The following is a 17,239-nucleotide window of genomic DNA, read 5'->3' as shown; positions in this document are numbered from 1 at the left end:
CCTGCGCAAAGCAACAGACGTACGCCCGCTCCTCAGCTCCTGCAGCCCGCGGGGCTCGGAACAATGAGGGAACCAGAGCGCCTGCGCTCCATGAGCACCTAGCCACACGTGCGCCAGAAGCTGAGGTCTGTACGGCAAGGGTGTCATGTCACGTCATCATAACGCACTCCAGTGCAGAGAAGGACCCCTCCCGTTACTCTGAGGACCCGGTTGGCGCGACTGCATCACTGCCGGATGGCATCCGGCATCTCGGCTTGGAGAGGCTCCTCAGGCGAAAGGGCATGGAAGCCACTGGGACCTTGAGCCTCGGTGGGCCCTACCCCGCTTCCCTCCGGGTGGCGGCGCTGTGACGAGCGACGGACCGGCGCAACGAAAGGCAGCCCTCTGCTGCCCGGAGAAAAGCAGAGGCCTGGGCTACCCGCCTCGGGAGGAGGGACCCGAGGGCAGTGCTCGGGGGCAGCGGGACGCCGCGGTTGAAGGCGCGCGTGGGCGGCGGGGGCTCAGGGTGGAAGGAGTTACAGGATGTCAGAGAAAGATGCCTCCGGGGAAGAGGCGAGCTAAAGCCTGGATGCCACTACCTGCCTCAAGACACGTGGGAGACGGGGGCGAGGCTGGTGTCAAAGATCCAGGGTTCCGTGCCCTGAGTTCAGGGAATTAGTTTGATGTAGGTCATAGGTCGCACACAGGTGAGAAGGCTCTAAGGGGGGTCACAGACCTAGGGAGTCGAATCTTTTGGGAGGGCTGAAACTTCTCTAGGGCAGAGCTCCATTAGGTTACAGTTCAAGAAGATGGTATCTTACCGGGGCAAGAGAGCCCGTCAAAGGTCATAGGCTTAGCGGCCCTTTAACGCTGTAGACAGATGAGCGACTTCACTTGATTTACTGTTGTCATGCGTGCTACTCTTGACCAGAGGGATCCCAGCCACTATGGAGGACCCGCATCCCGAAGAGACCATGGAGCAGCAGGATTCGTCCAAGGAGAGGAGTCCCCGCAGTCCAGGAGGCGACGTGTGTGAGTGCTGCTGGCCAGAGGAGGGTGGGGTGCAGGGGCTGAGGCTCCTAAAAGGATTTGCGTAGCATCTCAATGTCCAAGGCGTTACAAGGACTTGCCTGCTGGGGAGGGGCTGTAATAAATGGTTTCTGAGCTGCCCCACCGGGAACCGCCACACTCCACCCTTACTCTTATTCTGCTCAGATGTACCCACTCTGATCTGTCCATGTTAGCTTCAAGGGGCCACAGTTCAGAGGGACAGAGTAGCATCCGGAGGGGCTTGGGGTGGGAGATGTGACTGGGAAAGGGCAGAGACTGAGAGGAAGCCCAAGGTTCCAGTCCCAACTGGCCCCCAGACTTTCAGTGTGACTTGGGCCTGGGTTTCCCAGTCTGTCACAAGAGGCTGCGGCTACTCCGGTGACTCGGCTGTTGTTATGGGGATTAGCGGCAGAGAAAGGGAAGGTTTGATGTTAACCAAGGTAGCCAGTTCGACAGAATGGTGGCGACAGCTTCTGCTGAATGCTTATTACATGCTAGGCGTGTTCTAGGAGTTAAACCGTCATTATCTCAGTCCTCCAGACAGACCCTTTGAACTCGGTTAAGTATTACTTTCGGGTGAGGGAATTGAGGCAAAGAGATTGTCGGTAACAATGAGCCGCCACCCAGTCAAGGCCCCCCAGCCAAAGACCACCAGGAACACGCCTACAGTTGAACAAGTTGGTTTATTGCTAATAGCGCTAAGGAAGCACACGCACCCTGGGGCACTGTGAAGGCTTCTCAGTAAGAGTTAGGATTTATCCTAGGGTTGGGGCTTTGTGGTAGGTGATTTGGGGAAGGGTTCAAGGAAGGGTTTTGCTGCGGGTTGGATGTTGCCAGTAAGCAGAGGCAAAAGACAGGCTGGCAATCTTAAATCTTCTCTGGGAGGGAGGTACGAAGGCCCCGGCTGCTCTTCCCTTTCTCAGCACCAGTAACTGCAAACCACTGTGTAGCACTGTTCTAAGCACTTTATATAGAGTAATTCATTTACTCCTCCCGACCACCCAGTGAGGTAGATTCTGATAGGGTCGTTACTCCATTTTCCAGATGAGGAAACTATTGTATTTGTCTAGGAAGAGGTAGATCCGGGATTCGATTCCAGGCAGTTTCGCTCCAGGGGCTGTGCTCACGGCTCTGTTGGAAGGGCAGACCCCCGGGGTTCCAGTTCTGACTCCAGGGGTTCATTTCATACCTAGCCTCATGACTGTAGGCGGGTTGCCTCACCTTTTTGAGCCTCAGTCTGCTCATCCATAAAACAGGCCCAGTAATAGTTTGTCTGGACCACTGTCCAGCCCTGGCATAGCGCCTGGCACGTGGTAAGCACTGAATGTGAATTGTTGGCATGACTCTGGGGCTTGGGAGAGGTCCTGGTGACTCCTGCTGGCTTCCCCCGACCTCTCCCCACGTCCCTCAGGCCACCTGGGGGCCCCGCAGTGCACCCGCTGCCTCATCACCTTCGCCGATTCCAAGTTCCAGGAGCGTCACATGAAGCGGGAGCACCCAGCGGACTTCGTGGCCCAGAAGCTGCAGGGGGCCCTCTTCATCTGCTTCACCTGTGCCCGCTCCTTCCCCTCCTCCAAGGCCCTGATCGCCCATCAGCGTGGCCACGGTCCAGCCACCAGGCCCTCCGTGCCAGTTGCACCCGCCGCTGCCCCGCCCACCTTCCCCTGTCCTGACTGTGGCAAGACCTTTGGGCAGGCTGCTTCTCTGAGGCGGCACCGCCAGGCGCATGAGACCCGCACCCCTCCTGGCCCCTTCGCCTGCACTGAGTGTGGTCAGGACTTTGCCCAGGAGGCTGGGCTGCATCAACACTACATCCGGCATGCCCGGGGGGAGCTCTGAGTGAAGGTTAAGCCCTCCCTAGGGCAGTGGGGGTTCTGTGGCTGCTGGAACCCACCTCTGGTATAGGATGGGGGCCTTGCAAGGATTTGCTTCCCTCCCGGGACAGGCAAAGGACTTCTGATAAATAGGACCCAGAAGATTCTCATCTAGAGCTTCAGTCTTTGGAGGACACAAAGGCCTTCAGGGATACAGTGAAATTAGACAATAGTGAAATCTTTTGTTTAAAAAAAAAAAGGAAGCAAAAGGGAAAATTGTTGTATCTCCCTCATTCCCAATTAAATAGTTTGAAATCACAACTAGCTACAGATTGTGTAATCACCTTTAATTCTTCCCAGATGGATGCCATGGGCCATAGGAACAAGTTCCCCCAGATTTGTGCCTGAATGGGGGAGGGGAAGGCGAGGTGTTGTGGGACTGTAATGTCACTGGAAGGATCCCAGACGTGCAGCAACGTGGGCCTTTGGGGATGGGGCAGCCAAGTTGGGAGCTGTATTCTGAGTCATGTAGGGGTTGCAATCAAGTTCTTATCTCCTCCCACTCCACCCCCCATCAGTCTTTCCCACTCACAGAGGGGCCATGGTATTGGGTGGATTCAGGTGCACACACACAAACACACACCCCGATAATTTATTGCCCACTTAAGTAATTTTATGTACCATTCTGGTCTTAGAGTATTTTTTTCTGGGTGTAGGTGAGATGACATGAATAAAATAACAAATAGTATCTAAAAACAGAAAAGGTCTGTATTGAAATATCTAAACAAGGAACTCTGGCCTTTGAGCAGATATTCCCAGAAAATATAAGGGCACAGGGAGGGGGGAGCTCAGGTCAGAGCTGGCCTGGCCCTGCAGGGAATCTGGTTTGGAATCAAACAGAGATACCTTCTGTTTCCTGTTGTATTTGGCCAACATTGGGAGAGTTCCCATTAAGATCCTATTTTCAGCTCTTGAAAGGCCTAACCCTGTGGAGTGTCCCTCCAGGGCACTGCTGAATGTGGTCAGGACTCTGGGTGACCTGCCCTGCCCTTAGAGTCAATGGCCGGTGCCCTGCATGCAGTAATTATAGATCCTATTCCAACTGATGGATGTTTTTAAAACCCACAGCGGGGACACGGTAGAGACTGATAGCTGTCCCCCAATTTTTAGCTACGTACGTGGTAGCTACAAACACAATTTCCCAAAGTCCCTTGCAGCTGGGTGTGGCCCTGTGACCCAGGTTCTTTCCTGGGTAGAGTTCTCAAGCTTCAGAGAGGAACACGCCTTTCCTGTACCTTTCCGCCTGGAGTGTGGACACGGTACCCAACCACCTAGGACCATGGTAGAGCAGCAAGACAGCAGAAGCCTGCGTCGCTTGTTGACTCCACAGAACGGAGTCCTCATCCTCGCGCTAGAAGATCCACTTCCATACTACAATGTAAGAGAAAAATAAACCTCTATCTTGTTTAAGTCACCATTATTTTTGGTCTCCGTCACAGGCAGCGTAACTTACAGGCTGTGTGCAGCATAGAACAGCAGATCTGAGTCGTTGCGACAGAGGCCGTATGGCCCACAAAGCCTAAAATAGTAAAGGGCCATCTGGCCCTTTATAATGGAAGTTTGCTGACCTCTTGTCTAAGTGATAAGACATACAATCTACTCTGAGCCTGGAAACCGGGATTCCCACCCTGGGAAATACTACCTCTAGTAGGGGACTGTGTGTGTGTGTGTGTGTGTGTGTGTGTGTGTGTGTGTGTGTGTGTGTGTGTATTTGTTTGTACAAGATTCGTGCAGGGCTAGCTAGCCTGGATCTCTTTGCTGGGGTGACTTGTGGGGAAACTGGGTTGGAGTCAGTTGGCCATCACTTTTCCCAAAAATGTCGGCTTCACCAAAGCCAAATATTTCCTCTGCACCTGGTGACAGCCCAGAAGTTTCCAAACCAGATGTCCAAACCTAAGGCTCTAATCACACATGCTCCCCTGAGACAGACAGCCGCCCTGCCTGTGTTCTTCCTGTTCTCTCCACTCTCCAGATGTCATAGATTCCCAGGACTTTAAATAGCATCACTGGTGACTTCCAAATCTTTATCTTCAGCTCAAACCCCAGACGCCCCCCCAACCATGAGACAATCACTTGGATGATGACAAATAGAGGAGTCTCAAAACCTTAAAACAGGCCACTGTGACTCCTACGGCCCCCGCCTACACCACTACCATCAGATTGGTCAACTGTATACTACTAGATTCCCGAGTCTGACCGGCCCTTCCCGTAGCCGCTCTCCTAACTGCTCCCCCTGCACCGGCCATCACTGCTGCCCCCTCCAGTGGACTACAGACCACCCCCTGTGTAAGTCAATTCATATCGCTCCTCATTTAAAATCCTCCAGAGATTCCATAAATAACATCCAGAGACACCTTACCCAGGCCCAGAAAATCCAACAATGATGGGGCCCCCACCCACTAAGCAGTCTCAACTCCCTCTCTGCTCTACCTTTACTACGCTCCAGCCACACATGCCAGGCTGGCTTCTGCCTCAGGGCCTTTGCACTTGCTGTTCCCTCTGCCTGGAGTGCTCTAACCCAGAACTTTGCAAGGCTGTCTCTACATCATTCAGGACTCTACACATGCCACCTCCTCAGACAGGTCCTCCTTGACCTGCCTGGCCAAAGTAGCACCATTGAACCTTACCCTGGCTTTATTTCTTCCTAGCACCCTTCAACACCTGGGACTATCCCGCTTGTGCGTGTCATTATCTGTGTCCATACTCTGGAATCCAAACTCCTGAGGGCAGGCGGTGTGTCTTCCTCACTTCCCCAGTACCTAGGACAATGTTCACTGCAGAGGCTCAAAAAAAATGCTCGACTGTGCCCACTAGAGTCTCTCGGCCTGCAGCCCTCCCGATGATGCTCTGTAATGCTGGGTTTTCTGGAACTGTATTTCCCAGATTCCCTCCAGAGCTGGCTTCCTCAAGTTCTGCCCAAGAGAGGTCTGGGCAGAAGGTAGACAGAAAGAGGGGGAAGGGACTCACCTCACTTTGGGCTGCTGGAACCCCTCTAACAGCAGCGGCTCAGGCTCCAGTGCATTTCTACACCCTCAGCACAAGGTACCGTGCCTCTTTTGTGGTGTAGGTACAGCCGCACATGGCCTGTCCCTCCAAGTTCCTGTTGGGTTCTGGTAATGTCCCTTCTCTTTCTGTGCCCCGGTCCTAGAGGTGGGAGCTTTGTGCAGACACGAATATCTTGGGGCCTCAACTGTCCACATTTGTGCTTTCAGCCTTCAACCAGCTGCACACCCAATCCCCTGTGTTAAATCCTCTCTTTGGAATTCCTAGCTTGGTTTCCATAGCTCAACCAGGCCCTGGGGAACTGAATGACCCCCCCCCCCGCCCTGCTGCCCCTGGCAGCAGACTAGGTCTCTTGATTCCTAGTCCTCTCATATCCTTAGGAATTTTTCCTTATGAACAGATAATTCTCTACATCTATGCTTAGAAAGCCCTGTCTTATGATTCCAACTATATGACAATCTGGGAAAGGCAATACTATGGAGAAAGTAAAAAAAAATAAATAAAAATAATCATTGGTTTCCAAGGATTGTGTCGGGGGATGAACACAAGAGGAATTTTAGGATAGTGAAAACAGTCTATGATACTATAATGATGAACTCAGGTCATTACGCTTTGTCCAAACCCACAGAAGGTGCAACAAACACCAAGAGTGACCCCCAGTGTAAACTATGCACATTGAGTGATTATGCTGTGTCAATATAGGCTCATCAGTTGTAACAAACGGACCACTGTGGTGGGGAATGTGGATGCCAGGGGAAGGTATGCGTGTGTGGGGGCAAGGAAGTACACAGGAAATGTCTCTATCTTTCCCTCAATTTTGCTATGAACCTAAAACTGCATTAAAAAAATAAAGTCTGGTTTAAAAAACAAACAAACAAACAAACAAAGCCCTGTCTCAGGGCAGAAGAGGGCTTAAGCATGCTGCTCCAGGAACTAAAATCCATCCGGGGTGTTTTAACGAGCTGTGAATTTCTGCCTTGACGATTCTGAGATTCATTGATGTTAAGCTGTGATGGCTATGAAAGTCTCAATTCAAAGAGTGGATAAATGTCAGGTTCCCAGATTCTGAGCTTCTAGGATGAAAAGTGTGGGCTTTGACAGATGCTTTGGTATGAGATCCTGTAACAGGCATCAGGATGCAAACGCTCTTTGTGGCCAAGCAGGGTACCATAAGCAGTGAAGCAGGCAAGGTGTGAGGGGTCCAGATGCCACATGCTGAGGAATGGGCACGTGGGAGGGAACGCCCATTAGCAGGAGGTAAGCCTTCCTCAGCTCCAGAAAGCTACTGCTCCTTGGGATTGTGGGCTCAGCGATCGAGATCTCACGATTTTCAAGGGAAGCCAAAAAACCTCCCTTTTGAGGTGAAATCTGCCCAGTTTTAAATGTTGGTAACCCACATGATTAGAAGACCCCAGTAACTCTATGGAGACCAAACACGCTCCTGGCCAGTCAGACTGTGGCTGTGGAGAGCCAGGCTGCCATTTCTGGTATGTGGCTTCATGGTTAAGAAGGTACGCACCGGATCCAGTCGTCTGGAATCACAGCTGCGTTCTGCTTATTAGCCGTGTGACCGACCTGTAGCAGCTAAGTCAAGTTCCCTGTGCCCTAGCTGGAGCGGCTGTGAAATGGTCACCATAATAGCCCCTGTGCCTCTAAGGGCTACGACGAGGACTCAGACATGGGACGCAGAGCCCAAACTGGTAGAACAGCCGACAGGGCCCGGCCCTCTGCCTCTCCCTGACCTTGCCCTTCCCCTAGTCTTCCCCTGCCTTCCTCAGCAACGGGTCTCATGCCCTAAGTGTTCTTCCGCCAACATCCCAAGTAGGGCCCCACTTCAGAGCCTTTGCACTCACTGCTCCTGTAGACAGTGCAGGGGCCCCACTCTTCCCCACTCCCCATCTCTGCCTGAAGTCCCCCTTTCCCTGAAGCCTCCACGACCACCCTCTTTGGAGCTGCCACACACACACACACACACAAGCCTCCCCACCCACTCTGTTTCTCTCCACAGCACTTACTATCTTCTAACGTTCTATACTTTTTATATATTTTACTTAAATATCTAAGTCTCTGTCTTCTCTATAATAGAACCTCCACAAAGGCAGGGATTCTTGTTCATCATGTTTACTGCTCTGCTCTCAGCTCCCAGAATAGTGCCTGCGTCTGGAAGGTATTCAATACGTCATTGTTGAATGAATGAATAAATAAATAACAGCCCCTACCTCATAAGGATCCGATGCGATTGTCCATACAAAGCGCTTACAGGGCCTGGTCCACCGTGAGTGCTGCTTTAATGATGGCCATTATGGTCATTCAGGTTCTATTCTTGAAGGTTCTTAGTTGCCAAGCTTCTATGAGTTAACACATGTAAAGCGCCTTAGAACGGGGCTTGGCACAGAGTAAATGCTCAATAAATGGCAGCTATCATTATAATTAGGCTTCTATTTTCAAAGGAGCTTTGGTGCCAAACTTCTATGAATTAGCACGTCCCTTCTCAGAGCGAGAGCCAAGGTTTCGACAGAGCTGTAAGGAGCTGGCCCTCTGCTCCCCTCTGCCCTCATCCTTCCAGCCCTGCCCTGACAGGTGGCAGGCTCCTGCCTCCTCCCACCCAAGTACACAGCCCCCTCGCTCTCTCTGGTCTCTGTCACCTCCTCAGGGAGGGCTATACTATTTAAAATGGCAACCGCCTTCCAGAAGCGTTCTCCCTTCTCTGCTTTATTCTTCTCCACGGCATCTACCACCACCCAGCATTCCCTCCAGCTTGATTACTATCTGTCTCTACCAGTGGCCCTGCCCACTGCCCCCCCCCACCCCCCGCCTCGGCCCCATGTAAGCTCCAGGAGAACAAGGATTTTATGTTACTCACTGCTAAATTCCCAATGCTCGGCATACAGCAGGGACCCAGAAGATACTGCTTAAATGAATTAATGGATCACAATCCCTTCCTCACAGAGTTATTCTAAGGACCTGATGATCTCATGCAAATAAAATGCAGCACTCTGGAAGTGCTGGGGAAATGGCAGCTGTAATTATAATTAAGGTTCTATTTTTGTAAGTTCCTAGATACACAACTTCTATGAGTCAATATATATAAAGCTCTTGGACTGGCACTTGGCACCCGGGAAGCACAGCTCTGATTATAATTAAAGTCCTCTTTGTAAAGGTTCTCAGGCAGTGGCAGAGAACGTCGACTGTCCTCCACAAACCGTTTTCTGCTTTCTGGGCACTGGCTAGACCTGCCTTTCCCAGACTCCCTTGCAGGGAGCTGTGGTCATGTGACGAATTTCTCGGCAAAGGAACGTAACTAGGAGCAGGCTGTGCTACTTGCAGGCAGGGGGGGGGGGGGGCCTGTCCGAGATCACGTGTACCTCTCCAGGCTCACCTTCCTCTTCCACCGGCAGGGCCCAGGCCTCGGCCACTCAGCCATGACCATGTGGACGACAGCAGGCTTAAGGGATGGCCTGGGTCCCCAAATCACTACATGGAGAAGGGTCGCCCACCTACTGGAAACACCCACCCTGGACTCTATTACATGAGTGCGAAACCGTTGTGTTGTACATCATCGGGTCTATGAGTTAAATATACGGAAGCCACCTGAACATAAGCCCTTAGTAAATGTTAATAGTCTTGGCAACAGTGATCTTAAGCTTCCCCCAGGGAGGAGCCAGGGGAGGGGGGAGGGGGAGGGATAAATGCCCCAGGCCCGCGCCTCGCACACTCAAGCGTTTACACACATGCATGCACGCACACACACCAAACACGCTGGACCGACACACACAGAATTTGGCTTTTATTCTGGCCTTCACACATCTACTGCTAAGACGACACAGATCGGCGGTACCCCGTCCCACATGACCACTGCGACCACCCCAATTTCCTCAGCCCCCTCCTCCCACCCCACCCCTTTAGCCAAGCTCCCTGGGTGGGGGGCTCTGCCTACACCTCGCCCCGGGCATGCAGCATGAAGTGCCCGTGCAGCTCCCCGAGGTTGTCGAAGGAATCCTCACACTCCGTACAGTGATAGGTGCCCTCCTCCTCCTCCTCCTCCTCCTCCTCCTCCCTCCCAGCTGGTCGACCCTCCCCAGCCCGAGGCGGCTCCTCCTCTTCCTCCCCGAGGGCCCTGCCTTCAGGGGCTGGAGCTTCCCGGGGGGCTGTAGCAGGGCAGCAGAGCCGGCAAGGTGGGGTGCCTGGTGGGGCCTCCCCAAGGGGTGAGCGGCCACAGAGCTGGCAGGGCTGGGCTGGGGGGCCCGGGGGCTGGGCTGCACGGGGGGCCCGGCGGGACGGGCCCCCCCGGCCCCCCCCCAGGCGTTGCTTCACCTTGTAGCCGGGGTCATATTCAGGATCGTCAGTGGCCTCCTCCTCCTCCTCCTCCTCATCTTCTTCCTCTTCGGAGTCTGGCTCTGAGAGAGTGTATTCAGAGTCAGAGGAATGCTCAGGGCCTGTAGAGGGATGGACAGGGAGAGTCAGAGGCATCTGAGGACAGGGCTGTGCCCCTCCCGGGGCCCCATTCAGACTCGCCACAGTAGGGAGGGGACAGCCAGGACACAACCCTGCCCTTCCCCATGGAAGAATCCCTGTCACATGGAACACGGCCTGGCACACGGCAGACACTCAGTGTCTGTGTATTAAGCAGATGAATGTCTTGCAAGAACTGCATCTCCAGGGTTTAAGAAGGACAAAGTAACAGTAATAAAAACAGTACCAGTAACAGCATCCACTGCTACTTTAAGAGCCCTGTTCTTCTATATTAACCTGCCGAATCCTTACAACAACCCTTTGAGGGACGTACTGTTGTCATCCCTACGTGACAAATGGGAAACTGAGCTACAGGGCGGTTAGGCGACTCACTCGCCTCCAATCACACAGCTCTAACAGGGAAAGCTAAATACGGGCGGTGGCCTACGCCAGATCATTTTAGGAAGACCAACACCTGAACAGGGTTCAAGCAAATTAAAACACATACATATATGATATGTGTGATAAATGTGTGTGTGTGTGTGTGTGTGTGTGCAGTTGAGTGAATGAAAATATTGATTTGCAAGTACAGATATATTGCTGTGATTTCATGAGCATACAGAACACGTCTAGGACAAGTTTAGGTTAAAAAAGGAAAAAGAGGGGCGCCTGGGTGGCGCAGTCGGTTAAGCGTCCGACTTCAGCCAGGTCACGATCTCGCGATCCATGAGTTCGAGCCCCGCGTCAGGCTCTGGGCTGATGGCTCGGAGCCTGGAGCCTGTTTCCGATTCTGTGTCTCCCTCTCTCTCTGCCCCTCCCCCGTTCATGCTCTGTCTCTCTCTGTCCCAAAAATAAATAAAAAACGTTGAAAAAAAAAATTTAAAAAAAAAAAATAAAAAAGGAAAAAGATTTGAAGCCGCCATACAGGAAAGGGTGACACCAGTGCATGCAGAGCCTGGGTCTGGGAGGAGGGAGTCCCCACCACAGCGGCAGCGGTCTGCCAAAAGCATCCCCTAGGACCGCAACAGCCTTGCCCTGTGTCCATCCCGGCCCCTCTTCCTCACTTTCCTCCAGCAGCCCAGGAGGGTCCTGTGAGAACTGAGTCAGCCACACTGGGCTCCTCGGGGCTCCTCCACCCCGCAGGCACACACCTGCCTCAGGGCCTTTGCTACCTTTTTTACAGATAGACAAGGCTTGCTCCCTCCCCTCGCCAGGTCTGCTCAAGTGTCACCTTCTCAGTTTCACCCTGGTCACACTGTCTAAACAGCAATCCTTCCCCCTACGCTCTTAACCGCTTTGTTCTCCTCCACTTACTGTAGGTGACATCTACTCATGTGTTTACTGCCTGTCCCCCAAAGCAGGGACTTTGGTTCATTGCTGCATCCTGAGCATCCAGGACACCTTCTCTGTGCCTGGCGTTCATTCAATTTGTCAAACCTTTTCTGAGGCTTTTCACATGTGCTGTTCCCTCTGCTGGGAGTGGCCCAGCCAGGTTTTCCACATCATTCTTTAGGACCCTGTAGGAAGCCTCCCTCCTCAGTGAGACTGTCCCAGGTGTCCTAGGCAGCCAGTCACTTTCTTTTGCCCTCTGGCTGTCCTCACCCAGCCCTGAGGGCTGTGCCGGTACAAAGTCCTTTCCCACCAGACCTGAGGGCGGGCAGGCCGGGTCTGACTCGCTGCTGGGTCCCCGGCATCACCCAGCTTAGAAGAATGGGTTATAAATGTTGGCCTAATGTCCCTCCCTGCAGCTCTCTCTCTTGTTTCTGCCTCTGTCCTGCTTTCCCTCTGCCGTTTAACATATGTTTCCTGAGGCCTCGGCATGGGCTGGTCCCTCTGCCTGGAAGGCTGTTTCCCACTCTGGCCACCTGGCGACCTCCTACTCATCCTTCAGGACCTGAACAGGTTCTGTCGTCTATGGCGGTGGCTCCCTCCACCCTGGCCCTTGTGACTGTCCTAGAGGCTGTAGCCATCTGGGCCCCAAAAGGTCTCCCCCATCAGACTGGGAACCCCTTGAGGGCAGATCTGACTCATCTTGGGGTCCCCAACACTGCCCAGCCCAGGACGTGCGGGTCGAGTGAACAAGGGGGGCCCGAGGCCCTGATCTCCCCCATCGCTCCAGGCCTTTGGCTCCGCTCTTCCCCCACCTGGTGACCTTTTCTTCTCTAAGAGCAAACCCCTGCTCCTCTTTAAGGTCCCAGCTCACACATCACCTCCTCTGTGAGGTCCTCCATGCCTCCTCGGGTGGTTAGTGTCTCTTGTCTGGAAACTTCTGCCCCTGCCCCCCTCTCCAAACCCCAACATATCCTGACCACGTGGATAGTGACCTGGAGACTCCAGGAAGGCAGGACCTGGGTCTGACCCATCTCCATGTCCCCAGCAACGCTGCATCCCCAGTCAGCCTCAGAAGATACTCGCTGAATGGCGGCCAAACATGGAGGCAACCCCTCTGGCCTTCACCCCTCTTTCTCCTCCTACCACTGACGTCACACCACCCACCCTCCAGGGGCTTCAATGCCCACTATGACTTCACGCAGCTGGCCTGTGAGAGGCAGTCAGGTGGTCGTCCACGGCTACCAGGTCTTTCATGTCCACTGTGACTTTCAGGGTCACAAGCCCTTTTGTACCTACCATGCCTTCTCCACCTACGAGACCCTCAAAGCCCAGCACGTCTCCAGCATCCACTGGACCCTCGATGTCCCCCGCGCCTCCCAAGCCTCCCGCCTCCTTGAAGACCACCAAATCGGCAAAGCCCAACAGTGCTTCAGTGCCCACCAAGCCATCAACAGCCCCTAACTCGGTCACAAGCCCAAGCAGTTCTAGGTCTCCCAAGGGGGCAAGTACGAAGACAGCTGCTTCTAAACAGTCCAGCAGCAAGTCCCGAGCCCGCAATGGGACAAGAACACCCAGCAAAGCCAGCACCGACACCAGGGCGAGGAAGGCCAGCACCGACACCAGGGCGAGAAAGGCCAGCACCGACACCAGGGCCAGGAAGGCCAGCACCGACACCAGGGCCAGCAAGGCCAGCACCGACACCAGGGCCAGGAAGGCCAGCACCGACACCAGGGCCAGCAAGGCCAGCACCGACACCAGGGCCAGCAAGGCCAGCACCGACACCAGGGCCAGCAAGGCCAGCACCGACACCAGGGCCAGCAAGGTCAGTGGGGGAAGACTCCACCAGCGGAGGGGCACACACAGCCGGGGCAGAACTCCCAGAAGAAGGGGAAGCCGCAGCTCCAAGAGGTCACCCAGCAGAGCCAGCACTACCAGCAGGATGAGAACTCATGGTGCCACCCCAAGTGTGCCCAACAGGATGAGAACTCCTACTTCCCAGAAAAAACAGAGTCGGGGCAAGAGTCGCAGCCGGCCTAGAAACAACAACCGAGAAAGAAATAACAGCCAGCTTAGAAGTGTGAGCAGAGAGAAGAGTTACAGCCTACCAGGAGCCTCAGGCGTGGGGAAGAGTTCTGGGCTGGCTATCACCCCAAGTAGGGCAAAGAGTTACAGCCCCACTGGAACTCCCTTCAAGGAGAGAGGTTCCAGCCAGTCTCCATCAACATCAAGGAGGGTAAAGAGTTATAGTCAGATGGTCACCCCTGGCAGGGAATGGAGTTACAGCCCAAGTGAAGTATCTAGCAGGCTCAAGAGTTACAACCAGGATACTGCACCCAGCAGGATCCAGGGTCACAGCCGGTCTAGCACCCCCGGCAGGACCCAGAGTCACAGCCGGTCTGGCACCCCCGGCAGGAACCAGAGTCAGAGCCAGTCTAGCACCCCCAGCAGGACCCGAAGTGAGAGCCCGTCTAGCACCCCCAGCAGGACCCGAAGTGAGAGCGGGTCTAGAATGCCCAGAAGGGCAAGAAGTCATAGTATGGTGAGAAGTCACAGTTGGAAGAGAAACCACAGTAGAGCAAGAAGTCGTACCCGGAAAGGAACTCCCAGTCAGATGAGAAGACACAGCCAATCTAGAATCCACAGCAAGGGGGGAACCTATAACCAATATAGAATGCCCAGAAGGGAGAGAAGCCCCAGCCAGGAGAGAGATCACAGACGATCGAGAACACTCAGCCAGGAGAGAAGTCATAGCCCATCTGGAACCTCCCACAAAGAAAGAGATCACAGCCGATCTAGAACTTCCAGCAGTGAAAGGGAGCACAGCCGAACCAGAACCCCCAGAAAAGAGAGAAACCGCAGCCAACTCAGAACCCCTAGAAATGAGAGAGATCACAGCCAATTCAGAACCTTCAGAAAAGAAAGAGATTGCAGCCAATCCAGAGAGGAGAGAGATCACAGCCTATCTAGAACCTCTAGCAAGAGAGGTCACAGCCAATCTAGAACCCCCAGCAAGGAGAGAGACCATAGCCGATCTAGAACCCCCAGCAAGGAAAGAGACCACAGCCGATCTAGAACCCCCAGCAAGGAAAGAGACCACAGCCGATCTAGAACCCTCAGCAAGGAAAGAGACCACAGCCGATCTAGAACCCCCAGCAAGGAAAGAGACCACAGCCGATCTAGAACCCCCAGCAAGGAAAGAGACCACAGCCGATCTAGAACCCCCAGCAAGGAAAGAGACCACAGCCGATCTAGAACCCCTAATAAGAAGAGCAATCCTAGCCAACCTACAAGCCCCAAAAGTCTCAGCCAGAAGGATTCCACTAGCAGGGCACAGAGTCCCAGTCAGAACAGAACACCTAGCAAGACAAGGTGCCCTTCCCCCTCCAGATTTCTCAGTGGAGCCCCAATTCCAAACCAGGATGATATTCAAGGTAATGCCGCCATCTCTAAGGCTGCCTCACCTGGAGAGAGGTCCTCATCGTCTTCTTCCAAGCTGGCATAGCCCCCAGTCTCAGCTGGCTCACGGGTCTCTGTCATGGCCAGGGGAGGAGACAGGAGACAGGAGCAGAGGAGCAGCTAGGCAGTGTCCCTCCCCGGCCAGCTCTCCACAGCCACACCTCAGCCACAAGTTCTCCAATGCAGGATGTCAGCAAAGAGAGCGGGATGCTGGACGGGGGAAGGAAAGGCTTGTGGTGACTCAATAAATTTTTACATAGCACCTGCCTCTCGGGGCCCAACTGTGTGCTCAGTGCTGGGGGAAAGGAAAAGATAGCCCCAGCTCCTCTGTAGATCTTAATTTCCCCATCTGGGCAACAAAGCCGTCTGTGGTTCTTGTTCAGCGGGATGGGGAAAGGTAACATTCCAAATATTTAGCAGCGGGTACTAGCAGGGGCACCAATCAGAACTGAGAGTGGAACAGGGGCCTATCCAGGAATTAACGCTTTGGTTGCTGGACTGTGGGAAAGTCTGGGGGCTGGGAGAGGGTCCAAAGTGGCAGTTGGGGGTAGGGATTATTTGACGTGGTGGTGATATACTAATCAGCCTAGAGGTATTTCAATATTTAAACAAGCGGTACGGCCGCCCTAGTTCGCGTCAGCCCTAGTTCTATCCCTTGGCAAGATGGTGTCCAGGTCTGAACCCTAAGTCTGCCACATTCTAGCTGTGTAGTTTCAAGCAAAGGACCTAATCTCTCTAGCCTGTTTCCTTCTCAGTACAAAAGGAGCTTCCAGGGCTTAACTCATGCAGGCCTTATAACTATGTTGAGACAGACTGTCTCCTTTGTACAGATGAGGAAACTGAGGCACAGAGAGGGTTAACAAGTAGCTTAAGGTCACACCAACTGGGTGATGGGTGGACTAGGATTTGAAGCCATGTTATTCTACCTCTCATAAATGGCCCCTCAGCTGAAATTTTTTTTTGAAGATTCAGTAGGGCTCATTCGATATAAACCACTGGTATGTGGCAGTTACCGCAGTAACGGTGGCTGTTAATACTCCCACTCATAACCCTTTCTATACACCCCAGCCATTCCAGACTTATCATCTCTCCCTGTGCACACCAGGACTTTTCACATCTGTGGGTCTCAGCAAATCCTGCCACTGCTGCCTAGAATGTCCTCCTTCCCCACCGTCTACCTAGAGAACTCCTACTCGTTCTCCAAAGCCCACCTCAAACACAAGAACCTCTGTACTTCCTCCCAGCCCCAACACCACCTCCACCTCTTCCAAGCCTTCTCTGAGTCCTTTCCTTCCTATCCTTCTTCACCGTACCTACACACACACACACAGCAGTTCTTTTGTCTTCCACTGTAATCTTTGGCAGTAAAGAGCTAGGAAGAGCAAGTCAGCGAAAGGACTGGCAACCTCAGCTACGCCTCTTTATGCCAAGGCCCGTGCTGGGTACTGGGTATACAGTGATGGGAAATACACAATCCCTTCAAAGCCTGTAAGTCAAGTTTAATGCTGGGGACCGGAAAAAAAAAAAAAAAAAAAAAAAAGATTAAAAGTGAAGCCTGGAGGAGGCTGAGGCATGGGAGGGCTGGTATCAGTGGTAAAGGAGCTTTTTAAAGACACCCCTGAATCTGAGCTTTAAGGACAGAAGATTCACAACTGGCAGAGAAGAGTTCTTATAATACCCTATTGCCTGTAGGGTCCCATTTAACTGAGGAGTTCTACTTTAAGCCAGGATAATTTGCCAAATTAAGTAAATAAAAGCAGACAATGCTAGGTTAAATGTGAATTTCAGATAAACAACAGAAAATTATTTAATATACATAGGTTCCAAGCAGTATTTGGGATAAACATTCCTAAAAGATTATTTGTCTGAAATTCAAATTTTAAGTGGATGTTCTGTTACCTGGCAACCACACACTACAATCAGGACTACCCAGGAGATTACCTGGAGACGCTGCTCACCAGTCCAGCCTACCCTCCCCCAAGCCCACATCACACAAGGACCCTTCCAGCGTACTCCAGATGTTAGGTGGAAGCATTCTTTGGTGCAGTCCCATTCCTATAAGGACTATGGTGGCCATACTGGCTTCCACAATT

At 53.0% G+C, this 17,239-nt stretch overlaps 3 protein-coding genes across 7 annotated transcripts; 2 read left to right on the top strand and 1 right to left on the bottom strand.

Annotated features, from left to right (window-relative positions):
• The first annotated feature begins 37 nt into the window (after nt 1–37).
• ZNF576 (zinc finger protein 576) lies at nt 38–3,173 on the top strand. Of its 3 annotated transcripts, none has more exons than XM_007086611.3 (3): nt 38–125; nt 911–1,011; nt 2,441–3,173. In XM_007086611.3, the coding sequence occupies exons 2-3, from the start codon at nt 927–929 to the stop codon at nt 2,866–2,868; spliced, it is 513 nt and encodes a 170-aa protein (XP_007086673.1). In that variant the 5' UTR covers nt 38–125; nt 911–926; the 3' UTR covers nt 2,869–3,173. The 3 variants fall into 3 exon arrangements, with proteins under 3 accessions (XP_007086673.1, XP_015394976.1, XP_015394975.1); XM_015539490.2 differs by lacking the exon at nt 38–125 and adding an exon at nt 145–443; XM_015539489.2 differs by lacking the exon at nt 38–125 and adding an exon at nt 453–686.
• A 6,503-nt stretch (nt 3,174–9,676) lies between these two features.
• On the bottom strand, nt 9,677–15,232 carry ZNF428 (zinc finger protein 428). Of its 3 annotated transcripts, none has more exons than XM_042968406.1 (2): nt 15,152–15,232; nt 9,677–10,342 (listed from the first exon to the last, which is right to left on the bottom strand). In XM_042968406.1, exons 1-2 carry the CDS (start codon nt 15,225–15,227, stop codon nt 9,840–9,842), a joined length of 579 nt encoding a protein of 192 aa, XP_042824340.1. In that variant the 5' UTR covers nt 15,228–15,232; the 3' UTR covers nt 9,677–9,839. The 3 variants fall into 3 exon arrangements, with proteins under 3 accessions (XP_042824340.1, XP_042824341.1, XP_042824342.1); XM_042968407.1 differs by lacking the exon at nt 15,152–15,232 and adding an exon at nt 12,683–13,008; XM_042968408.1 differs by lacking the exon at nt 15,152–15,232 and adding an exon at nt 12,707–13,008.
• Nucleotides 12,870–15,413, top strand: SRRM5 (serine/arginine repetitive matrix 5). The gene is given in 2 exon segments (XM_042968401.1): nt 12,870–12,932; nt 12,934–15,413. Coding segments are annotated over 2 exon segments (2,322 nt in total). The 3' UTR covers nt 15,193–15,413.
• The last annotated feature ends 1,826 nt before the right edge of the window (nt 15,414–17,239 follow it).

This window comes from Panthera tigris, chromosome E2 (genome assembly GCF_018350195.1).
Source record: "Panthera tigris isolate Pti1 chromosome E2, P.tigris_Pti1_mat1.1, whole genome shotgun sequence".
Taxonomy (NCBI): Eukaryota; Metazoa; Chordata; class Mammalia; order Carnivora; family Felidae; genus Panthera; species Panthera tigris.
Note: the sequence above shows the minus strand (reverse complement) of the source record. Positions and strands in the feature narration are given on the sequence as shown.

Coding starts and splice junctions, on each gene's coding strand:
- ZNF576 (XM_007086611.3), top strand. CDS start 927: ATGGAGGACCCGCATCCCGAAGAGACCATGGAGCAGCAGGATTCGTCC. Junction 1,012..2,440: donor CAGTCCAGGAGGCGACGTGT/GTGAGTGCTGCT, acceptor CACGTCCCTCAG/GCCACCTGGGGGCCCCGCAG.
- ZNF428 (XM_042968406.1), bottom strand. CDS start 15,227: ATGACAGAGACCCGTGAGCCAGCTGAGACTGGGGGCTATGCCAGCTTG. Junction 10,343..15,151: donor CGATGAGGACCTCTCTCCAG/GTGAGGCAGCCT, acceptor ATCCCTCTACAG/GCCCTGAGCATTCCTCTGAC.